Source organism: Temnothorax americanus, unplaced genomic scaffold, assembly GCF_048541705.1.
Source record: "Temnothorax americanus isolate GAGA-0224 unplaced genomic scaffold, ASM4854170v1 Scaffold49, whole genome shotgun sequence".
In the NCBI taxonomy this organism is placed as follows: domain Eukaryota; kingdom Metazoa; phylum Arthropoda; class Insecta; order Hymenoptera; family Formicidae; genus Temnothorax; species Temnothorax americanus.
Genome location: NW_027509646.1, coordinates 1,213,707 through 1,240,353, shown reverse-complemented (window position 1 = coordinate 1,240,353; position 26,647 = coordinate 1,213,707). Strand labels below are relative to the sequence as shown.

The 26,647-nt window shown below is 39.5% G+C and overlaps 1 protein-coding gene across 4 annotated transcripts in view; it reads left to right on the top strand.

The window, feature by feature from the left end:
- The window catches only part of LOC143903576 (pleckstrin homology domain-containing family G member 5), a 66,290-nt gene that overhangs the window by 25,821 nt on the left and 13,822 nt on the right, over window positions 1-26,647 (top strand). For all 4 annotated transcript variants that reach the window (XM_077417263.1, XM_077417261.1, XM_077417265.1 and 1 more), the window contains 3 exons: window positions 5,672-5,902; window positions 14,173-14,279; window positions 20,615-20,751. In XM_077417263.1, the coding sequence (XP_077273389.1) occupies window positions 5,672-5,902; window positions 14,173-14,279; window positions 20,615-20,751 (475 nt within the window). The remainder of the gene's footprint in view (window positions 1-5,671; window positions 5,903-14,172; window positions 14,280-20,614; window positions 20,752-26,647) is intronic.

Here is a 26,647-nt window from a genome sequence, read left to right as displayed (position 1 = left end):
ACGCGGTGCTAGTCACAATATTAAACTTACATGGCGCATTAACCATCGAGCATTTTCAGCTACTCCATAAAATGCGTCGTTTTCTGGGTTAACGTTCGCCGGACTATATACGTAACACACTCGCTTTACGACTAATATCGCGGATCATTATTGGCGATGTTTTAAGATGTTTCAGATATTAAAGACACAAGTTTTACGAACCGCCCTCGCGAGCGCGAGACTCGCGCATTTGCATTTTAATAGCCGCGTGGGCAGGGACGCAAGGGACTCGCGAAAAAATGTGCTGCGCGACAACGGTATCGCGCCACTGTAATCTAAAATGGATATTTCGTTTTTATGAAGGTCGATAGTTCGGGTCATAGCTTGCGCGGATGTTTTAAGATGTCCCGTAAAAAAAAGCGAAATTAAAAATATATCGCATCATATATCGCATCATAAGCCATCAGCAGCCATAAAAGATTTATATTCTCCGAAAGATGGATGCACGTGACGCTGCAGAAATGATTTGCTTTTTTCATATCTGTTTTTATTTCACGCGTTTCTCTATTTTCTGAAGAAATCCGAGTGTCTCGTACGCGCACGTTAAATTGTTTACGCGATAGCTAGCTTTATCGAAAACATTAACACTCTTTTCTTCGGTGCCTACGCAGGAAACCTTGCTAGCTCGCGCGCTTCGAAATACGGAAATCGGAAAACGTTTCATTGCTTCAGAACTGCGAAATGCTGCCGGAATCTGAAGCGATTCAATTCTCGCTGTACTAATCGATAAGCGGTTCGCGTTCGAGTTTCCGGGTAATTAATCGCCCGTCGAACTACGTCGAATCGGCGATTTCGGCGTTAACGGGCGGCGCAGCTGCGATCTTACGCGATATTGTTGTTTATGTGATCGCCGAGACTTGACGAGGATTGATTAACCAAGGGGTTAATTAATGAGAACTTTATTCGATCACGTGGAACAATAATGCCAGTTTCGACCTTAGATAAGTTATCTTCACCGCGGAACCGCGCGCTCGTAATTGACGTCGGAATTTTGGGCGGGAATTTAGGGATTCGACAACAAATGAGCACGGCATTTTCCGAGAATAAGAAAACATATTTCTTAAACGGACAGACGTCACGAATAACTACGAATTCAGTTAGACGTGAAAAATCCATACTTTCGCAACGTTCATCGCAAGTTCAAAAGCGCGAGACAAGAGAAGCACAGAAGCTGAATAAGCGCGAGCTAAAGACAACTGCGAGGAAAAAAAATTGTCGAAGAAACCATCGTTCGTGCATGCAGGAAGAACGTTTCGGTCTAGAAGAATTCATAGCCTTGAATTAAGTACCCCCAGGAAATCAAATCGCGACGTAATATACCGCGTCCTTCCGAATAACGCGCAATGTTTGTTTCAAAATGTACGGAAGAGGTATTGCATGTCGTATCACGAGATAAAGATTGATGTGTGTCGCACGCCTTACGTCGGGGACTCCGCGAGACTCGCTACATAAAGCGAAATAAATGGAAGAGGCGACATCAGCGAAAAGTAAGATCATATGCGGAACGATTTAATACTCGTTCCGCATACGACACTCTCTCGTAAAATAAAATACGTTGCGGCCCTCGGCTGCGGGAGAATTCCGCGGGATAATATAAAAGCGCGCGGATATACATATATCGTCCGCAACGTCACGATAAATTCGTATAGAATGTCGGAATCAGAGAGCGCGCAAAATCAGGGGAAACGCGACGTATCGAGATATTCGCGAAGAATTGAGCGGAACGTCGCGGTAGAATGAAAGATTAAGCTTAAAACGGAGCGCGCAGAAGACAAATTCATCTAAACGGGACAAATAACGTCGAGATGTCTGCGAAATCTCAAATTAAATAAGTTACTTTAAATTGTTGACTCTTTTAACGTCGATTATTCTTTCGTGATCGATGATTTACTTGTAAGCTTAAAACTGTCGTAGCAAATTGAAGAATACAGTTGACTAAATTATTACTATTAAAAATGTGTCTAATTTTCATGTGTTTTATATTTTATATTTTTGTTATCATTATCAATAGATAGCGCATGATCATATAAGGTGTATAGAAGATCATTACTTGTGGATTTTGGCAAACTTTTATTTAAAGCTTTTTCAGTAAGTTTTATTTATATACCAAGGACTGAGAAAATAATATTTTATATATAGATATTATATGTATATATATATATGTATTTAAAACGTATTTGTATATTTATCTGCCCCTCTTTTATTTATACGCGGCAGAGTTTATAAAAATTTCGTTACTCAATCGCACTCTTCTATTTTTGGAGGAAGAATCTCATAAGCCGCGCGCGGTACGTACATGGGATCTTATTTATATGCATGAGCGTGTTTTCGGGATAGAACGTATTGCGTATTTCGTAAACGCGGTATCCTTGAGGATCGCGAAGAGCGACCCAAAGCCTCTGCGGTGACCGTGAGAAACAAACTTCGATATTTTTCGGTGATCGTAGTGCATCACACGTGGTGTTCCTCTTCGGTCGACAATTTTCATCTCGCGTGCCTTCATTCTCGTTCCGCCGCGCCACCGCGACGACATATCGTGGTGACGACACCGCAGCTGCGAATCCCTACGAGACCGAGGGTGGAATAAAATCGAACGATCAAAGACACCCATCAGGGATCGGCTCGGACCTATCGATGGGTAAACAACACGCGCGACGGAAGTGTATACATCAAAGTATGTACATACAGAGGACGAAAGTATCGGCGTCCTCGATACCGTTGCGCGAAGGCGTAATTGAGTTTTCTCTTCGAATCCTGCGATTCGACTCTGTCTCTCTCTCTCTCTCTCTCTCTCTCTCTCTCTCTCTCTCTCTCTCTCTCTCTCTCTCTCTCTCTCTCTCTCTCTCTCTCTCTTTGAGAGAATAAGTTGTTGTCGTTTCTACCCACTTTCGGAACGTCGTCGAAAAATCAAAAGAAAGAAAGGGAGGAATTGTAGTGTTAAAAAAGTAATTGACAAGCCGAGTATCGAATTTCTCAATCGAACCTTAGATTTCTCACCAAGCGGGGATGAAAAGGAAAAGCAGATATATAAGGGAACGTGATCCTCAAGCGCGACCATAACTCGCGAGTTACTCCTGGCGGATATTGTCATTGAGCTATTATCGAGGAGCCTGGTCCCTATCGCGCAAATCGCCTCGAGTGCTTCCATCAGTCAGGATAATTGTGCCTCGTGGAGTCTCTTTGACGGCTAAAAAGGATTCGACACGACGACGCACTCTGGATCGGTATAAATATCCTGTTTTCGCCCCTAAACGCCCCGAGATGTGTGTAACTCAATCACGACCTGTCGAATGAAACCGTTATATCGCTTGCGGTAGAATGGAAATCGTAGTCACTTTAGAAATTTAGGACGATTCAAGCACAATAGGGGAAGCTTAAGGACTTCAAGATGATAATCAAATTTATTTGTTCGAGATATATTTGTGTAATGCGTCGTTGCGTATTTTTACGAAATCTTTATTTCCTACATAAGCGTCATGTTATTCATTTTAGTGTTTTCATCGACGGATACACGTCAGAACGACGTGTGCGATTTTTGGAAGTTTTTACACTAGATGACTTGTTATTATTTATACGAATGTCTACATGTCTACAACAAAACTGCCTCGAAAACGATCGACCATCATTGTGCGATATATTTATAAAGGCGTACGCGTATGAGCAGGAGCGTTTTGTTATTTTCGGAGGAACCGTAAATTATAAGAGTTTTCTGAAGAACCATCTGAAGGAAAGTGTCTCGTATTATTCTTATACGAAGTGGGTTCTCGAATAAATGCTTTTATAGGAAAAATTTTCTTCAAACTGTTCTCAAAATGGGTGGTTTACCCTTACATCACATTGAAAATATTTCAAGACTGATTAATATTTATAATGTTGAAAAGTACAACGATTAATCTTCACTTCTGATTTTCTTTTTGGAAAGATTTTAATATTAAAGGAAAATATAAACTTTTAACATAATTTCGGAAATGAAACATATCTTTTGATCGATCACCTAAAAGTGAAGAATTTCTGTGAAGAACAATTATACTATATATGTATTAAACATTGTGCAATTTACATGATTCGTCCGTAATTAACGTAATTATTTTTAATTGATCCTACAAATGGTTATTACTTTTCTCTAACTTTAAATTGGGCAGTGACACGCTTAGCTTTTCGTTGTAAATTAACGCCAGTCGCACTTTCTTCCCTATTTCCAGCGTCGTCTAAAGTTACATGTCGTTTGAGGACAACTTCGCTTAAAACCGTCGTATGCAAAATGACGAAAACTCGTTTTCCTCGTGGCCCAGTCGTTCAATTATACCTCACGCGTTCTGTCGCCAATAGCAAAGAGAGAGAGAGAGAGAGAGAGCAGGCGAGAAGAATCCCTTCGAAGAGACACATCGCGGCAGCAAATTATTGCGACGAGTGAAGGGAAAAGGGGGAGCACAACAAGTAAATCGTGATAACGAACGACGAGGGTCCCTCGAGGTACAGCAGGGGGGATTGATTCCACACATAAATCGATCTTTCGGTGACCCGTTTCGTCTACACGAAGGTTTCTCCGGAATTTATCTCCCAGGAAGTCAGCCCGTATACACGCCACGAGTTCGTTAATGGCAGGTCGGCCATCCTTCGCTGATGTGTCACCCTCCGCTTCGCTCGCTCACCTTTCTCTCACAAGACGCGTCTCGCGCATACCGGTGCATTTGATTGCGGCCACAAATTTGTTTTATTGTTGGCCGTTTGCGCACGCCCGCAATAACACGGATCGCATTATTCGCGCTCGTAATTCCGAGGCGTTGAGCTTGATTTCCAAGCGAGTAATTGGAAGATAATTGCGGGGAGAAAGCTAGATGGAACGGGGAATACTTGGCGCGAGATTGCTTGCAGTGATAGGAGCAGAATAATTTATATGAGTTCACTGTTCTGTCTAAGAAGTTTTGATGATCGCATCGAATGATATAATTCTGAAGGAGAAAAGTGCTTTCCCCTTTTTTTTGGCGATACTAAGAAGTATTGTGTCAAAAACTGAACTTTATCTACTGCTAATTAGGCGAGTATTGCAAGAACAGTATAGGTGGTTTTTGAAGAAATAGGATAAATTTTTGACGAAATTGATTATTTAAAATCGCGGTTTTCTGCTCCAAAAGAGAGTTTCTCATTTGTCAGAAGGGCAAATACATTCTCTAGTATATAGACATATGATATAAAGATATATAAAGATATATAAAGATATCTTAACTTCTCAACTCCCACGCTGATTTCTTAGATATAAGCTTCCCAAGTGGGACGAACGGTTTGCTTCAAGTAAATAAGCTTTATCTTCTTGAAAGTTGTACGTTTTATATATTTATTTGTCTCAAATAAAAGCTTATACCTTAAAAATGAATTCGAAAAATCCACAAAAATTATCAAAATTTTCTGGCAAAATTATTAAAAAAAAAATCATTTATTGGGGGTGAACGGCTCGCCCCGCTTGGGAGTAGAAAGGCTAATAATAATAAGGTTAATAATTTATTATTATTCTTGGATATATAATGTGCAGACTAAAAATCGCACACGTAGTATCCGTTTCTCATGTATTCACCAGAATCAATTTTCAAGATGCCTTTTCTTAACACACAAACGTCACTTTTTATCGTTACAGGTGCGTTCGAGGTCGCTGACACAGCTGGACTCCCTGGGCGGCAGCATGCTGGACACGGGGGAGCATCATCTGGAAAGCGATACCTCGCAACAGCAACTCCATCAGCAGCCCCATCAGCTGCAACACCACCCCCTCGGCATCGAGTGCAACCGGATTCGATTTCTCGCACCGAGCGCGACACCCGCCGAGATCGCGAACTCTAATCGCAGGCACAAGCTCTCGCGATCTCAGGTGAGTTTTTATCGGCAAATATTTGGCAAACGCCTCTTCGCTTACACCGGGAATGATTCGCGACGCGCTTATTTTCCGGCGGAATACTTGAGAGCACTTCCTGAACTTCCTCGCTCACTCCTCTTAATTTAAACTTCGCGAATATCGTTGCGGTTTTTATAATATATAATTTATAACGAACCATCCCTTACTACATAATCTCTCCCCTGCGTTTTTGTATCTTTGTTACTAGCGTATCATTTTTAATTAAAGGGAAGAAACTTCAATTTAGTTTCCGGTAAAAAGTCTCAAATAAGACTTTTTTCCTCGGCCGAAAACTAAATGCATACCACAGTTTTACGAAACAGCCGAAGTTTCATTATTAAATAACTTGGCAATTAACTCTGATTGTAAGTTCCAATTATTCACGTGCCACGGGCCTGATGTAAAACGAAATAGTGACGCGTACACGTCCGAGTGTGTTACACTCTGGTACAAAGTTGTTCGAATTGTCGAGTGAATCATGGCGATAATGTTTGCCCGGAATGACATACGAAAGTGTATGCGTTTAAGATTTGCCGTTGTAGTAAACATTGTTCGTTTTTCGAAAAACATTTTTCACTTTCAAATAGAAAAAATTAAATAAATAAAATATAATTAAAAAATTTGAAAAACGTAAGTAACACGAGCTACGTTTTCCTCTTTGCTAGAGTATAAACAATATTTTTTTTTAATTCGTCTATATTTTAATATCTGAGATTTAATATTATAATTGGAAGAAAAAGGAAGATGAAGCGAAGTAAGAGATAACTCTGAAAAAGTTACTACGAAATTAAAAAGAGTCGATAAAAAGTGCTTAGAGTGTGAGTTTAAAATATTGCGCAAATTAATTAACGGCCGGTTGGCAGCACGAGATAAGGTGTTTTTTTTTTTGTATTGCTCAAGAGTCGCGCTTTTCACAGAGTGGAAAAGAGATAAGAAAGTGACGAGTGAAGCAAAATGGCTAAAATTTTTACGGCGATGCGAGTGATTACACGACACCGCGGACGGAGGAAGCTTTGTTCTATTTTCAATGTAATTTCGTTGCGTGGATGCGGGATTATGCGGATTGACAAATTAATTTTATGGATATATACGGCGACGTTTACGCGCAGCGCTATGCTAGCGTACACAGCAAGAAAATGATAACAGGCCGGCTGGTATAATGAAATGTCAGAAACTGCCAGCAATGCCAGCGGAACAATTCCCTAGTACAATTAAAGTTAGTTTGATTATCTCCCTTTGTTAACGAATGGTATTTCGTAATTCCTATTGCAACGCGTGACATAATGTACTTATTAATCCTGGAATCTAATTGCGGAGAAGTCAAATATAACTCCATTCGGAAAGGAATGTTTACAAGATTTGCTATTTAGCATATAAAATGCAAACGCTACGAAGAATTTTTCTTTCACAGTGGATTTGCATTCGTACCTACAACAGTTATAAAAAATATTTCAAAAAAATGTCAAGCCTCTTTCATTTTATTTTGTTAAATTTCGATATTATATTTGTAGAACATTTATATTTTTATCGCTTTATTTTACTATTTTCTTTACAGAAGTCATCCTTTTCCGAAACATCTTGCATGTTAAATTATCCGTGACATATTTTATTTAGTATAAATAATATTGTGTAATGAAGCGTATAATTATTTAAAAGAGTTTTTATAAATTGCTAACGGTCTCATTTGCACCATCTGCCTGTTAATTTACAGAGATCGGCGATAAAAAAAATATGCTAATAGTTTCTCTCTCGAAAGAAATAAAATAATGTTGATTAAGGCGATAAAATGCTGCTGATCCGCGACATAGATACGACCTCTGTAACACCCTAAATTACAGTAAACGCTTTTCTACACCGTCGTTCTTTTATCGTCGACCAGAAGGAGGAAATTAGTTCTGCCGTCACTCGACGGGGCGCAAAATAATTGCGCATATTTTATGTCGCCTATGATGGAAATAACGCTTTTGCATTACTTATGTTATCGGAATATGCAATTAAACGCATAAATATGGATGGTCCATTGAAAGGTCGTTAATTGCATATTACTGTCCCATTGTACACTCGATCCGAATTTCATTGCGAATTCAGCGACTGACATGGGATCTCCATTTGGGATATGGGGCTGCAGTTTGGACGATGTCCGAGATGCTTTACAGCGAAGCGTCGCTCGGACCATCGGAGGTATCTCTCAATAGTGCGCGAAGAATCGAGTTCTTCTCGATTGTATTCGCGAGTAAAACTGTACGTTAAAATGTGCAACGCGACCCGCTGCATATCGTGTAGCAGACAATCCACACATTTTGATATGTACAGGTGGATACAGTTTCGCTTGCGAGTGGATATCACGTTACGATTATCGTGTACATGAAATTTACCGGTGGTGAGTGGCGAAAGGATGAGAACACACGGCCGAAGCGGAAGTATTGCAGTTTATCACTCGCATAATTTTCGTGGCCACTCATCGTGCATTTCCCATTCAGTTATCGGCTTGAAATTCGTGCTCGAGCAACGGAAGATACCCTACATCTCTGGCTGGTCCTGCAAACGGCGCGAAAGATACGGATGCAACGCTAATGTTTCTTTCAAACGTTCGCGATACAATGACGAGAGCTCGCTTTGGTCGTGTTTCGCTTTATCCATTTTATTCATTCGTCGCGCTGGAATAAAGCGGAGTAGAAAGAGAAAACTCTCTCGTTATATCGAACTTCTCGCGTACGCGAGATCCCTTTATTTTCATACCGGAATGTGTGTATCTTCCTCCCCCTCTTTCGCTCTTGAGTAAATGTGCCGTAAATATTTCGCGTTGCACACGAGGTGATACGATCTTCGCGCATATATGAATGTGGTTACGTAACATTTTACATTTTACGGATAAGCTTGAAACAATTTTTCTCGTAAAACAGACAAAAGTGTGAGCGATTTGTTAAACACGAGCGATTAAAGGAAAAGAACGAAAGCGTCTTAAAACTTTCGTGAAAGTAAAACGGCAACAGAATCTAGTACGCCAGACAATTTGAAATAACTTCGGGTAAACTTTACTTCAACGGAAACTTGACGCACTCACAATTACTCGCACCTAGCGCAAAGCTGCGCTAAAAACGATCAATCGCCGTCGAGCACGCGGCATTCAACGGGTCGTCCGTTGCGAAGGGGACAAGCTTCTTTGTGTGATTCCCTCGGCGAGCTAGTAGCCGCCGGAATACGAAATCTAGACATCCGGAGGAACTATACTGCGCAGCGCTGCAGCGGCGAGAATAAAACAAGACGAAAACAGGACGAAACACGGAATCGCTATTAGCCGGATCCGGTTTCGTAAAACTACGAGTATTGTGTACAACGCCGGATGATGATGGCCGGAGAATATTCCACGCGTGGAATACTTGATGAAACCGTCAACACCGCAATTACAGTTTCAACGCAATCGTAAAGAAACAAATATAGTATATACGTTAATTTTAGATAAAAGTTTAAAGTAAAAGTTATTTATCAGAATACACGCTAAATGCATTAAGCAAAATTTAAAAGCCGCGCGGACGCTAATCTATTCCTAAGACGTCGTCTTACCGGTCTTATAATCTGTTGTATGAAGGGCACTTTCGAAAAGGAGCTCATAGAGGATGCTCATTATATAGTAAATACGAATATCGGTTAATTATATAAGTATCTGAAGCCCGACTGTGTGTTATTAACGAGGCTTAACATCACCGACGAGCTTTGCCGAGTGAATAACCGCGATCAAAAATGTATAAAGAACACAAGGGAATTTAAGCTCAGTGTAAATCAAGCATTAATAATGATTTGCGAACACTACTGTATATTGGGCCATCGATATTTATGTGGACAATAATAACCAAACGCTGAACATAATCGATATAGCTATATCTGTTACATTTTTTATCTACAATAATTTAGATAATGAAATTACAGTTTGGAGAATATGTGGTAATAATTGCATAATTCTCTCCGCCCTCTCTCTCTCTCTCTCTCTCTCTCTCTCTCTCTCTCTCTCTCTCTCTCTCTCTCTGTTTCTCTCTCGTGCGATTTTAGATAGTAAAATGGATTGCGTGTCGCTCAGATTTAATGAGGATACGTTGGAAATTACGACGGTAGTTTTAAACACGTAACGTACTTATACATGTTTAAAATATTGTCACGGATAAATTTTCATAATTAATAAAAAAAAATCTGTGTCGCCAATGTATATACAATGACTTACATTACGCGCGTACTCTTGTGTTTCTTATTTATTTAATAGAAATTTAGATTTATATATATATATATATATATATATATATATGCAGATATATAAAAACTGTTTATAGGCATTATGCTGAAGAATTGTTTCGTTTCTTATTTACCATTACTGTCAACGTGCGGCTGCAATAATTTAGCAATTACAATGTAAATAATTCATAAGGAGAAGCACGTGCCGTAAATTATAGTGTAGTACAAAATAGTATAGCAGGTCGTTTATTCGTACGAAAGCGTCAGAGCTGAACGAGCGCACTCCGCGTTGCAAAATTACCCGAATTTACCGCACTCTCGCCGTCAAGGTCGCATCTTAATGGGCATGAAAAATCTCGACGAATCGCAAGAGAGTGCGAAATTACTGCAATTTTCTGCCACAAGTGGTCGGCAGAGGCCTCTGGAACGTAATGGCTCGCAGGGGGGCTTTTTTTAAACCTCCGTGGAGTAAAGTCGGTGGTTCTAGTGGCCCGTATCATCGTCGTTTTCGAGAAATAAGATCGAATTAATAGATTAGACTGCGGTTACAACGAAGTGAGCTTTTAACGATACGAACGAGTAGTAATTTGCAAAGTACAGCCCGAGCTTTACCGGTATCATCCCATGTGGTCCAATGTCCTCGTAAAGCTTTCCAGAAAATTAGAAGGTTTTCACATAAAAGTACTCGATCACGTCATTTTTTACACATGCATCTCGTTTTGAATGTGAAATATCGGCTTGATAAAAGAGATCGATTCAAAATTATGATTTTACAATCATTTTAAAAGCAACAGTTGTTCGCCATTGTATAAATTATTATAATTTTTATATAATTTATTTGACCATGCATTTTTTCCGTAGCAAAAAATTTTATAGATTTATTCTTCAAATTTAACACTTAAATGGCGCTTTATCTTGCTTGTATAAAAACTATCGAATTTATTTATTTACTGCAGTAACGGCGTAATAAGGTCCATTTCGGGAGAATACCAAACCGCAAACTGGCATGTGCACAGATCGATAGAAACGAAAGAGTAAACACTATATGAATGAGGTTTACATCTATACGTAATCTACTGAAATATAAGTGGCCGCGTAGGCGTTGATTTGGACTACTTGCAGCTACGCCTACGCCTACACGTACCGCCTATGACGTAAAAACATAAACGGCGATACTTGTGCGGGATTGCTACGATAGAACGAGCGTGTAATCAACCGGCTATCAAATATAAAATCGTAAAGAAAATGTGCACAGAAAATCTCGCCGTTGATATTCGCGATTCGAACGAATAGGTATATATAGATATGGAGCGTGTATCGACGAAATATTTTAAAAGCTCATTGTCTCTCTTTACACAACGTTATATAATTTTATTACAAAATTTCGTGCGATTTAACAAAGTCGTGACTAAAGTTGAAACATGTTGCTAGTTTTATTCAAGTCGCGTAATAATATACGACGAAAATTGAGTTTGTCAAACTACGGCACTCGGATAATTTTTTGCTTCCCCTCTTTTAACGTCTTTTATTTACGGTGAGAATAGATTAATAGTTTTCTCACGTATGAATTATTAGACAGAAGAAAAATTCGTTGGAAAAAAAGTGTCTTGAAAGCAATTTGAGTTATTTACGAGCGCGGTGTTAAGAAAAGCAATTAAAGTAATTATATATCGCAGAAAATATAAAAAGAAATATTTCCTATAGTATAATTAAGAAAAAATGTAAGAGAAAAATATAAGGTCGTCATCTCATAAGAAAGAGAAAATAATTTCCAATTTAATCATATAGTACAAAAGACATGATGATTAAAGAAAAAGCGATTGCTCGGAAAAAAAATTCGCTTCCGAGTCAGTCAGATGTAGCCAACGCAAATATTTTTTTTATTTTATCATGTTATTTACACCGTATGTTTTCGAAAAAAATATGGCATAATTATTTTGCGCGTTCAAGTTTGATATCCCAAAATTCAAGATGTAATGAAAGAGCCATTATGAAAAGTCGTTGTAAAGGCAATCACCATAAAGAATGATAAACGGTAATGTTTATACAATCTTGTTCCCTTATAGAAAACGACGGAGGAATTTTCATTAAGCATTCACACGCATGTTAGTATCATTGTCACGAACTTCCAAAGTATATTTATCTTTCGGAAGGGCGGTGAATTACACATCCCCGCGAAGGACAGTAACGGAGTCCCGCTTCTCTGATTATCCCTTATCGAAAGCCGAATTGATATTATGCAAACGTGGATCAGCAGTACTACGATTGCCTCCGGGACAGAGCCCTGCAGGGATCTAAAAATAATCAATTTCAATGACGACACACAGATACGAATCGAAAGTATGCGTTGACGACAGACGAGATTATCTTCTCCCCTAATTTCGTGTTTACCAAACGCGTGCCTCATCATATAAAATCTACAGGCAGAGCGAAATTTATGACATGCTAAAAAATTTTTGGAACAGAAGTCTATTTTACCAGCTTACAAGAATTAATCTTTATTGGTTTATTCTATGAAAAGTTTCCATTTCAAATATTTCTTATTGAAATCTTCGGATCTTAATAAAGTAATCTAAAACTTACACAAAGAGCGGAAAACGAAAAAGTTATGAAAAGTTTGTGAAAAGTTTATAAATGAAGACTTCACTTTTACAAAATGTAAAATATAATATATTGAAGCCTTTGTATTTCATAATATAATACATAGCGAAATGTAGCAACAAAATGCTTGTTAAATCTTTATATATCTGCTTTGATTATAGTATTTGCTAAGCAGCTGTGATTATTTTGGCAATTACTGTGGCATTTGGTTAAATCTGTAAATCTATGTTAACATTGTACAGTTAGCAAATCAACTTTTCGATGCAACGCGTGCATGGGTACTGTAGCATGTAGCGCGCGCATACTTTCTAAGCCTTTATAATGGAAAGGAAAGTTCGATAATACAAACAAAATTTCACGGAGGAACGGCATGTAAGCCCTCGAGCGTGATGTATACATGTATACAGTCACTCTCTTTCTCTTGCGCGATTATACCATCAAAATTATATAGCCGAAGGAACACTTATGTGTAGCTAACGTGCCTTATACCTCGTTATGCACCTCACGTTGCGTTGCAAAGTTCGCGACGCGCGCGAGATGTGTTATGACTTACGACAATTGCAGTTATACAGAGCGACTTTGAGACCCTCGGGATTTCCATTGCGCGCGAGAAACAGGAACAACAACGACCGCTCTTCGCAGGCATGCCATGATTTATGTACATGATCTTGCATGCAACCGGCGCATTCAAGTAGCGAAAAGTATGTTCTCTCCGCGCACAGAACAGTTGTCGTCTCGAATTTATTTCGAAAAGTTATTAGGAAATCTCTTTTTAAAGGTCGAGCGACAGCCAAGTTTTCGTGATTCTCACGAACTCTGTTCAGTATCTTGATCTGCCAAACGGGATTATTTCTTTTCGTTTCTCTCTCGATATAAGTATTCTGCTGAACGCGTGTCGTTTATAGCATCAGCGAGGTAAATTAATTCGCGGCGATGACAAGCAACAATCTTTGCTTGCCGCGACGACGATTACGCCAATGCTGCGCTTTAATATTTAATTCCACGGGCTGACTCGCCGGCCTATCCAGGTGACTCGAATTTATGAGAACGCCGCGTCCCTGCATTATTTATGAGGGAAAAAAATTGAGTCGAATGGGCGAACGTGGCGGCAATATTGAATCCGGGCGTCCAGGGTGCGGAGTAATCGCGGTAACGCGAGGGAAAAACTAGCCAGGCCAATTTTCTAAGTACTCGAGATGCGTAGTAAAGATTGTAAACGACACATGAATGATGCGTTGCGCATCGACTTGGAGCTATCTGCGTAAAAGATCGCCAGAACACGTACAAGTACAGAAATATTGCATGAACGTTCGTATTCATAAACTCTTCATATATTACTCTAGATTGCTAAATAGATAAACGTCTAATTTGTTTGAAGCTTTACTTATCGCGCGCTGAAATGTGCTTCATTCTGATTACAGGTATCCAGTAACGAATACTTCAGCGTCAGTTTCGAGGTGGGCGACGACGCCGCGACTTCGTTCGACCGGGAGGAGTTTCTGCCGGCGACGCGGGGAACTTACCTGGTGTGAGTGAAGCATTATCGTACTTCTAATACTTCGCGCGTCCGCGTCGTCGCCGGGGACGATAAATTTTCGCGCGCGTGTCGTCGCGTTGCGAATGGCAATGCGACGATATTTATAGACGCGCAATCGAACCGCAATACGCGCGGGACCGATCATCCACGTGGATAATCGCTGCGTTACGTCACGCGGCTTACGAAACCCTCGCATTCAGAGTCCCGCGTTGGCAGCCGAACATTGAGGAATGTATATTAACGGCGATCATCGCTGCGTCACTCACTTTGAAATGGCATACCACCATTTAAAATGTCATAAACATGAACGGGGCACGAATGGACGTCCTGTTCGAGCGATAGGTATGTGTCGCGGCTAAGAGGAGAAAATATCTAGGAATAAGGAAGAAAAACGACTCTGTGCATTTTCTTCATACGGAAATTAAAGCTCGGTGGACATTTATGTAATAATATGTGCGGGAAGCCGTGTTCGAAATAATAATCGATAGCAGCTGCTTTCAATTAAATGAACGTTATTTGCTTTTCAATGAAGAGCCAAAAGGTCAATATTGAAATTAATGTGGCGAACGTAATGTGTACAATATATTACAAATGTGTGATTTTATGTTACTAATTAATATATAATCAAAATTATCATTACTATTATTTCTATCGTTTGTGTTTTTCAAAAATCTTGAACTGATTCTTTAACTTTTCCAATCTATGAAGTGACAAGTTACATTAATATCAATTAAGCTAATGTGAAGACTTAAAGGGACATTATAAATTTTTATTTACAATGCCTTGACGTCATAAAATTCGATACCGAATTCATATTGCATTTTATGTATTAAAAAAAAAGTATCAATTTCTAAAGACGGAATGCATGAAAGTTAAAAAAAAAACGATATTTGCGAGTACAAGCACCACTTTATCTGGCTGAAAAGCTGGCAAAGCTTATAAAACGAAATAAAAAAAAAATTATACCGGGTGGAAACCGGACTGTCAAACGTGATGACGATTCGACTTATAAGTACTTTGAACGAGCCACGTGCACCGCTTTCAATTTCATGGCGTTGCGTCATTGGTTTACTCCACTTGCATCGAACTGCGACTTGTTTCGAAATTTTAGCTCAACCCTGACCGCGACATATATCCATGGCATCATTTTATTTGATATCTTGCTGCTCGATGAAATCTATCACTTGAGCTATCTCTGGACAAATAGAATTTGACACTCGAAACGAATATATACACACAAAACGCATACACATAAAAACGATGTATGAAATACATTTATTTAGAAAAATCACAGGTGAATTATTGCGACGAGAATAATACCCACCCGAAGTTGTGCTTTCGAAACGTGAGCACTCAAGAATGAAGCTTTTGTTTTGATACACGTTACAGTTAACATTGAAGAACGAAGGGTGCGCGGTGTAAAAAGAAAAGCTGAATAATTGGAGGGTTGTATAAAGCGTGCATGAATAATTAATTTCTTATTTCTCTCCTCCGAATTCTGCCTACGGAATATGTCGAGCTCTGTGTCACTGTCTGCAACGTTACGCCTCCTTCGAGGGAGGATCCTTTGTTTCATCTTAAATTATTCCATTATTTCATTAGGCACTCCTCTTCCTGCTTTCGGAATAGACCGCCGAAAAGAACCGAGTGATATCCAGGAAACGAGAGAGTAAATTTTAGATCGCTTTTTCTATCGAAAAAAGAGCGAGCGGTAATATAAAATTACAACGTCGCATCTTTCCTTCAGTTACTCGCCGCGAGGTATAATTTTTCATTAACATTCACAGAATGTTTACAATATTTGACATCAGTTTACCATTATTGTATTAAAAATAATAATTCGAGTGCAATAAATTTTAGCAATAAATTCCCGCACTCGTAAACTCGTTGAAACCCATTAAGCTCTCCAACTCGTGATGGTTTCCAACTCGATAACTTGCCGAAATTTGTTTTGATCTTTTCACATTGTTGATTATGTAATTTGTCTGCTTGTTTCGCGAGTCAACGTATTTACAGACTCTCGTAAAAGAGTAAAATTTTGAGCGATTTACATCATAAAAGAGCACGTGGCAATAATTTCGCGTAATTTGGCAAAGTTCTCGTGTTCGCAGGGTGAATGGAAAACGAGGACGGCAGGTTTTATCTCTTGAGACGAGGGTGCGCGTAATAATTTCTGATTCCTCCACTTGGCAACAACTTAGCCGTCTTCTCTATAGTTACCTAGCTCTGTCCGTGGAAAGCATCGACGTTGATGTACATGTACAATATTATGAACAAAATCCTTTACTTCAACCAAACTGGCAGTCTTTTTATTTAAAAAGCAGATTTAAAAAAAATTGAAGAGTCACGTTCCAATTTTCTGAAAAAAGACTTCTGCGCTCCTTATCAATTTTCAAAAGTCTTTCTATAAATATTCGCTTCTCGTAATAACCGTCTCGAATATTGAAGCCACTTGATCGCTGAACGCTAAATGACCACTCAAATGAGCGGAGCTTTTCAAAAGTTCGGGGCAGTTTCTGAAACAGCGGCGTGTTAAAATAAGTTCTCATTCATCCCTGGGAAATGTTCAGTCGGGAAATTTTGCCCACCGATTCATTACTCACTCTCGAAAAATCGCGGAGAAGTTCGAGAAGTGCGCTTGCAAAACTATATACGGGACAGATTATTGGGGAATCGCGCGTAGTGCGCATCCTTTCATAAAATAGCACCCTTTCATTGTCGGAGACAAATTTTTCTCAATCGCATTAACAATACATGTCTCCGCGTTCGTGAAGACATTTCTCGCGGATAAACGATGGTGTCCATGTATCCGCATTGATTAAAACAAGCAGGGCCAGAGGTTGGATAAATTGTCAAGATAAATTGAATCCGCTCTCGAGTATGGAGGCGAGGCATTTTCGATGCGTGACGCGATTTATTTCCCCTGTCTAGCACGGTTCTATTATAACGCACCACGACGAACGCGACGAGACGAACTTTGCCTATTTATTTCCGCCCGCAAATCCGCTCTCCCGCGTCGATACCGTGGTGATAAATCGGTACACCCTGTAGAGCGGACGAATGTAGGAAATAAGGACCTCCCGACGATCTCAAAAATAGAAGTACCTTCTACCTTCCCTTTTCCCCCTTCCTTCTTCTCTAATGGATCGTCGGATCGTCCCGGAGGGATCGATGGTAGAGAGGTAGGAGTCTCGTCTCCTTTTTCGCGAATGAATCTAAAAGGGGATTGGATGTAACGCGATCGATCGGCATATCTCCGGTCGGCGTTAAACAACGTCGGTTTCATGACACGGTACTCGATATAATTTTAATAGAATGTTCCTCAACGATCGTAATTACGTGGTATATTCCAAGCATGTTTCTACAGTATACGAATTAATGGCAAAAAACACTGTTACACGCACGTGAAATCGGTAATTTCGGAGAGATTCGCGTTCCGAAAAATATTCTCTCTCGCAGAGAAAACGTTACGTTGCAATGAGAATCGTATATCACTGCGTGGATGGAAATAAATTTCAACTTTACTGTGTGTAATTGACGAATAATGCGATCGTTTCACCAGATGCGGCGAGCCTGAAAACACATTCCCTTGAAAATTTTATGAAGAAATAGCGGAGAAGTAATGATTACGAACTATTATTGATCCGCGTAGGCGGGGAACAAGAATTTTTCGCATTGGGGGCGAATTTTAATCTCGCGACGACGATGGAGGATGAAAGATGTCGATGTCGAGTATTCTGAAACTGATCCGATCGGGGATCGACCGCCGTGAGATAACGGAACAATGACGTCGTGAGCCGCGCGGACGGCGCGTATTTTTCCCGTCCTCGTGTAAAACGGAAAGGAAGAAAAAGAGAAAGAGGGAGAGCTTCCACGCGTTTCGTATCTTGGCAAATACACCGTTGCTTGCAATGTTCTTGTACATTAAGTAATTAATTAATGTACTCAATGTACATAAATAATTAACGCGCGTATTCGATTACAGGATTGAAATTCAATAATTGGAATAAATTCGGATTGAGAAACTCGGCAAATAAAAGAGACTTGACTGAGCGGAGAAGAGAATCACTTTCTGATTTGCGTGTTGCGTATCATTTCTTTTTATTCCGGGTGTTCATATTACTCATTGAAAGAATGCCAGAGTTCTTTGCAACCACGCGTGAATTGAATTCCTTTTTTCCCCTGGACTCTCGCGTTACCGTCTTCTCGCGGGAGACGGTAACGCGAGTTTAATTGTACTTAATCCATGCTGTAACCGGGAGATCATTACAAGCGACGCAAGAACGACTCGCGCGATCCGAGACAAGAAAAATCTTGCCGATGATGGAAAACGATACTTTTCATGCAAACCGCGTGTCGCGATCCCGGCCGCTCTGAAAAATGAAAATTTTTTCGCGGGGAGAACACACAGAGAGACGCGACAAAGGCGGAGCGCACGCGGGCTTTGTGCAATTCTCGGCTCGCCGCCTAACAATGCTTGGCAATTAAGAGTAATCCAGTTGAAAGCGTAAGGCGCTTCCGCGCGCGGCCACAGCGACGGATTACTCTAGTATTGTCTTCGCGCGTGATACCAGCGCGTTCATCCTTTGATACTACTTGTCACGCTGGACGAGTATGTTAGTCGAGAACATGGCAATCGGGCGAACTTGATTGAAGACACACACGAATAGCACGGCGATGATGTTTCGAGTTGTTTGCGAGTCTGGCAATTATATAACGAAAGTCAAGAGGATTTAAATGCTTTTTAAATAAAGACTGCCAGTTTGGTTGAAGTAAAGGATTTTGTTCGATTTATTACTCACTGGCGAAGAAAAAGTATCTTATCTGTTACAATATTATGATTCGCGTTTCGCGTTAAACCAGGTTTGGTTTAATGCGAATTTGCTGTTTTTACGATTAGTTTTAGTCAGGACGAGAGTCCTCGGTATCTCTTCGGAATGTATACGTTACATTCAAAATGTTAAAATAGCTCGCGAAAAATGAACGTTTTATGGCAGTTTTTTTTTTTATTATAAGAGCAAATGCCTTCGTGAAATTGATGCTTGACTTAATATTCGCAAAAGCACGGTATGGAACGTCATTGAGAGATACAATAAACGTGGAAGTCAGATCGAGTATCCCGTTGAAACAGGCCGGCCAGGAACTCTTGATTATCGGAGCAGACGTGCAATACGAAAAGTTAAGAGTAACCGTTCGAATAAGTACTACGAAACTAACTGAGTTATTTCAAGAAACTGGGGTAGAGGTAGATACATCCAGAAACTATATGTAGGATATATAATATTTAAAAAAATTATCCATTAGTGCAACAAACAAAAGTAAAGAATAAAGTTTATTGAACGATATATTTTTGAGGCGAGAAGATGGTAAAAATATTTTTGCAGAGGAAAACGATGTCTTGCAAAGTGACAGTAAAATCATAGTCTAGCGTAGGACATTCGCATGAACAATTAAAACTTAAAAATTAAAAAATGCCTATAAACAATAAGAAGTTCTGCTTGAAGAAGAAATGTAGCATCATTTTAGCATCGCATATTAAAGAAAGAAAAGATTAATTATAACTTTTCTGCGCGCCTAAGATATCTGATTAACCAATTCAAATTTTTTCTTAATTTTCTCGTATAATTGTATGTCTTAACATTCTTTTTTATGCAAATTCTACCTGACATATAAACGAGTTAATCTTTCTCGTTAAAAATTAAAATGTGATATTTTGCAGGCAAATTTATTTTTGAAAGGCTATATTACATGTTTATTATACACCGTTTCATTCAAAGTTGAAATTATAACTCTTAAAAAGTGCGAGATATTCCTCTTTGCGGACTTCGCGTGAAGCCTTTTTAAAAGAGATTCCTTTAATCATCGTAATCCGATTGAGAAGCGCCTGAAATTATCTGTACTTTTGTTCTCAAAAGTTTTGGGATTATGCGGACGGACAGATCGTAGTGAAAAGTTAAAATTCGCATTACTCGACGAGAATTAAAATTCGTATTTCTCGTCGAGAGCTCCGCAATATCGCGCGGTCGCTTATAAATTATCCTACAATCGGTGCGGTAATCGCGATGTCGGTTTAAACGGAGGACTAATTTTTAATAAAAAGGTGTTCCTGCAATTTTCTATTTTTAATTAATTCACCAATATAACGCAAGCGTTAATCTTTTTTATGTCACGTCTATGATACGCAGATCGATTGCCGCTATAGTGACGAATGGCATTAAAGTTCGACGCTTCGTTATCGCGGGAATATCGCGAAGTATTTCCGCCGTATCGTCGACAAAAGATACAAAGATGCTTTTGCGTTCAACTCGCTGCATTATGTGTTACAGAGATGTGCTGAGTTTAGCCTGCGAGCGCCGCGGTGTCGATTTATCGCGCGTCGAAGTCTTGGACAGTTCCTCGACGCCGTTATCCCTGCTGACGACGGACGCCTCTACCCTCGGTGGAAAACATCTACGAGTAATCGGTGAGATTATACATTATTCCATATGCACCCGAATTTAAGCAGATTCTATTCGAGAATTTGATTACCAGACGGTGCGTATATGCTGGATTGATTCCTCGATTTTTGCTTCCTTTTTTTTGCCATCAAATTTTCCGTCTGTTACTGACTAGACCCAGACAATAAATGTTGAAATTTGCGCTCTTAATAATAATTTCGCACTAATGCAAGGCTTTGCATTGATCGTACACCATGATATACGCGTTTTCGATAATCTGATCGCGACCGCGAGCTAGCCTTGCGACGGTATAATAAAGAACGACCAGAAATTTATAGCGACGTTCTCGTATATCGGATAGCGCTAACGATTATTATCGCGTCCAGATTGTTTGACATTAATTTTCACACGTCCCGTCCCTTCGAAAAGTACCGTTCGATACTTTTGGTTTCGACTACTATAATTAATTTATTATTAATGGTGCGTCAGAACGCTCCGGCTCATTTGTGGCTAGCGAGTATCGAGCACAATCAATTATTCTATACGCCGACCGAGATGGTCTGGCTAATTCCCGAGGTTAATTAATCTACAACCGCATAGACGCAGCCCGGATGAAGTTGAGTGACATAAATCGCGAGTGGATCATGCATACGCGTCGAAGAAAAATCTGCATTTTCAACAGAGAGAATATGGACAGCTGTCGTATATAAATCGTCGAGATCCGCGGCGTATCAAATAATGGAGTATCTGATATTTATATTACAAAACGGATCCTATGTTTAACTTTCTCGAAGATACGTCTATTATATACAGGTAGCAAGCGGGCGAGTCTCCCTCTTAAGCCGATATATTTCCCAAAATTGAAAAGCACTGTTGAAGTCGATAAGATTCGATGATGAGGGATAACGCCAAAGTTCCTCGCGCGGGAAAGTAGAAAACCTTTGAGGCCAGACTGGCTGTCTGGCATCGCGCCAAAGATTATCCCCGCCGTCGCTCCCGAGACTTCATAACCGAGCTGAGCGAAATCGCGAACACATATAACCAGACATGGCATATATGTGTATTGTGTATGTATACACACCAACGTGTCATCGGTTCCCGCGAAACCTTTCTGATCCGCGCCACCTTTTACACAACCTTCCCATATTTCCCGTCAGTCATCGATCATTCGCAAAACACTACCTCTTTCCCTATCAGACAAGATGGCTACTTAATGCTTGATATATTCTTCTCTCTATCTTCCCTGCTCTACCATTGTACTCCTCTTTTAGTATCGTACTACAGCTAAGCCAATGGAATTTTCATTATCGTTTCATAACCTTTGACGCGCGCGGGTTATATATTTTTGATTAAAGTACGATGGTCCATTTAGCTTCGACTACGTATGCTCGCTCCTCAATTTCCAGGCAACATACCGCTCATTATTTTTAGTGAAAGAAATTACTTATATTTCGCTTGTCTGCGCGATGAAACTGCCACCGATGAAAATGTCGTAAAAAAATAAACAAATCAGAGAACGAATCGCTCGCTATTTCCTAATTAATTTTCTTTCCAATAAATACTTTTTCTATATTTGCATAAAAATCCGATTTATTGTTAGATTTGCCATCACAAATGAATGTACTGTGAAAGTATTTTATGATAAATTATCTTATTTCAAAAAAAGATTTAAAAAAGAGCAATTATGGGACCGAGAAGCGTTTTAATGCCGCGTTATTTACCTCAACGTATAGGGGTGGTCGAAAAAAATGATTTATCTTCTCTTTCCCCCATCTCTCTCATTATACTTCGATAGTCGAGAGGGGTACTCGATATATCGCAGGTAATGCAGATATATCGTCGATGATGTTCTCTAATCTTTTATAAAATGTGCTGCAATAATTTTACCCTAAAATATTAATTCTATTACTTTAGCGAAGTAGAACGCGTTTTTAGCATCTGTACGAAGAAAACGAATAACACGTACGCGCTGATAAAAACCCTAAAATAATTTTGCATTACATACGCCGTTTTAAAATAAAAGATCAAAGTAAAGTGGCAATAATATTTTATAAATACGGTATGCTGACCATAAACTTTTTTATATTTAACAAGACATGGCTAACTCTCACGCACGCAACAACAGGATAAAATTTTACGTGACAGCACACAAAAAGTAAACCAAAACGCGTTAAATGCGCGGTGCCACATACAGGTACGTATACATCTTGTTACATATACGATATTATCATGTGACAATATCAGGTCGATCTAACACTAGCAAATCTAGGTCAACAGATATCTTTGATCTGCAATGTCACTGACGCTCAGAAAAACGTCCGAGCGATGCGACAAAGAACAAAGAAAAGAAATCGATCAAAAAAAGGTTATCCAGAATATTTTATTTTTATCCTCGTATCCAGAGTTTGCAGGAAATGTCAGATTTTTGAAAAGATTTGCTCGATTCTACTGAATTTATTACAATAACAGTAGCTCGTAATAATAGTAACGAAGTTATCTATAGATTTTACTGTAACAGTTTTATATCGAATTAAATATAACTCAATGCAAGAGAGCGTATCTTTTCATAAAATCGCTAAATTTTTACTCCAAAATTATAATGAGAAACAACAACGAGTAACTTTTTTCGCAAAGACAACACAGAGCACGTTTGATTTTATAAGAAGCTCTTCTTAAAGTAGGTGAAGTGGCAGCGTAACAAGCACGGGGCTGTACACGGGATTTCCTCGCAGATTTTTACTTACGAAGCAGCTTTTCACGTCTCTCGATGTCTTGGATCTGCTTACACAAATCATCCGCACTAACATAAATGTCGTTTATATTTCATTTAAAACATTTCTTTTAATATTACGGGAATCGCGAGTATTAAAATTTTAGAATTAGCTTCTTTTACTGAAGATACTATGTAACAATATCCACGGCATAATGGATATCTAAAGATACAGAAGAAATGTCTCACATCTGGATAAGAATTATTAATTATCTCTAATCGACTTCCATTTATAGACGATACGATCGCGTGCGACTACCAATAGCGCGAGTCATCGAATGCAGCTGTTACATCAGACGAAAGGTCGCAGTGCAAACAGCAACGATAATCGATTAGCAGGGAAGTTATATCGCGCGTCAACGTCTATCCAGCCGCGTCTGATAAAAAAAAATACATAGGAAAATGGAGGGAGAAAAAAGCAATCGAGCAACCGAGCCGAAGCGTATTATAGATTAGAGACCGCGCCAGCTGTTTAATCGGAGCGATCAATTGACTGAGGCGTCCATTCAGGCATGATTGATTGATAAATTCAGACGGAAGCAGGTAGACGGAGCGGCGGAGCGAGATAACGCATCGTTCCACGGTGTATTACGGCAGAATTTCCGAAATCTGGGACGACGAGAGGGAATCTCGCGCGCCAAGCGGCAATATAAGCGCCTGCCCCGGAACCACGTGGTCCGGTAGTTAAATAAACATTTTAAATATTCCAAATATTTCTCTAGCAATTTGGCAACCAACTATCCGCCGGAGGTATTCATCGATATTAGGAATATGCGGGAAATCTAGTGAAAATACCGCGAAATCGCCCGGCATTCCGCTGGCATGGATATTTTACGACACAGGGACGATTTGTTTCGCGCATTTACGACAGAACGTCCCCCGTCCCCATTTGGGGCAGCCCGTCGACGAATAATGCATTCGTCGGTCGACGAGAATTGCGAGAACGACTGGGTAATGCACGGCCGCGGGTCCACTCGTTGCGTTGGGCATTACAAAATTAATTATCGTAATTTACCTGAGATGTATTCTGCAATATATGTATATAGCCCATACATAGCATACCGAAATGGCTATTGCTTAGCGCCACGAATGGAATTTAATGAAAATGTACTTTTGTTAACACAACAAATGTTAGCTTGATATATGTCTACTCAATATGAATAGAGATATTGATGTATTGTTATAATATAATCTAACATAAATATATATATAATAGATATTGACAAAGAGAGACAATAATATATAACAATATATATAATGCGATATATACAGGTAAAACTACATAGCATAAAATGCATTTCTTCGGAGAAATTTAAGTCCGAAAATAATAAGACGCTTTTTTGTACTCCGAGTAGAGTAGCGAAAGGAAAGAGATCTTTCTTTTTATCACGAGAAAGCAGATTGTCCTTGGACGTGGGAAATAAATCCTATCTAAGTCTCAGATCCGCAAGGCAATTATCAACTCCTTTCATCGAATAAAAGCATTCGATTGGATCCGAGTTGTGTGATTGCGAGGAGAGCATTTCTGCGTAGGTAGCGTCAAATGTTTTGTTCGATTTTGCCGATCAGCTTGTGGGGAGTAGAAAAAAAAGAAGAGTATAAGAGAAGAATATAAGGATATATTATAAATTATAGCGATTGCAATTTACGTCAGAGAAAAAAAAATTCGTGCGGTGTCTATATATATAGAGCGTGATGGATGAGAAATTCAAGATAATGTAAGCTTCAATCTTACATAAGAAGTTTTATCTCATGCATTTAATTTAAAAGAAATTAGATACTGATGCTCTTTTACTTCTCACGTCTTTCATTTCATATCTTTTACTACGAAAAGATGAAACAATTCCAAGCAAATTCTTAATTGCATATCACTGCGAGTCTGATTGAAGATCTCATGTCGCATTATCGTAAACAATTGAACTGTATTCGATAAAACGTTGGCCGTTACAATTACCCCTGTTACAGCTTAATTAATTGCCATCTTTGTTAATTGCGTTTGGTTCTTTCGTAACAGAGTTAACTTATCTCTTAACCCCCTTCGTGTACTATCGCGTGTTAGATGCAGCTGCTCCGTAAAAAGAAGAATAAAAAGGGAAAAGGAGGAAAAGATGCGCCCACGTTTCTCTGGGAATTTAAACACATTTATATCCGTTCGAACATACAATGTACATAAAGCGAGCGTAGAGTCGCCTCATCCGCCTGCTTTATGTCGGCTTCATGCTTCTACCCTCATCTCTCCGTGTCTCTAGGATATTTGAAGTGCAACGCAACTGTGTGTGTATACAACAATGCATCTTAACGCAATAATTTATCGAGGCGATAAATTTCGTCGTTGTATTTTTCGAGTGAAACAGGATTTTTACAGAAAAGGAGGGAAGGGAGGGAGAGAGGGGGACAGCAAAATGTGCTCGCAGGGGGAGCTGCATAATCCTATATTGAAGCAAAAAGAGTGGGATGGCAATAAAAGGGCTAAACGCGACTCGACGCTCTCACGGAACATTTTCTCAGTTACTTAACGCCGCTATTTCGTTTCCCTCGTGATTTCCCCGGTGAATTTGACCCTGAGAGAGGCGCGCGCGCTCAGACCGAGGGAGGTCACAGATTCCGCCGAGTGATTTCGAGAGAGCGTGCGCCCGATGAAAGCCTCCTGCATGGAATGGATACGAATAACGTGTACAATACCTCGTGCTGAAATGGCATCGTACTTGTTACGACGCGGCGACGATTGAATACCGCACGGGGGTTTAAAATCGCTGGTATTCATATTCCAATAAGCATCTCAAAGATTTAACGTAGCAACTAAAGTAATCTCAAAAGTATAAACAATTTGTATGCGCATAGCATGTTATTATAAAATATTATTTAATTACTAAAGATATTGTTAATTATTATTAAATTATTAAAATACTATTAATTATTAAATTACTGCATTATTATTATATTACATCACATTCTTATGCAGGATTAAGTGGCGATCATGGCGCAGAAAGATGTGCGCTGCTCTAATGAGCCGAAGATTCGAGTTCAAATCTGACTAAAAATCGTCGGTTTTATTTGATCGCCACCTCTCGGAAAGGTAATGGCAACCCACCGAGAGTGTAATATCCTTTAGGTTTGGGGCACTAGGGCAAAATTATTGTTACAATAATTGA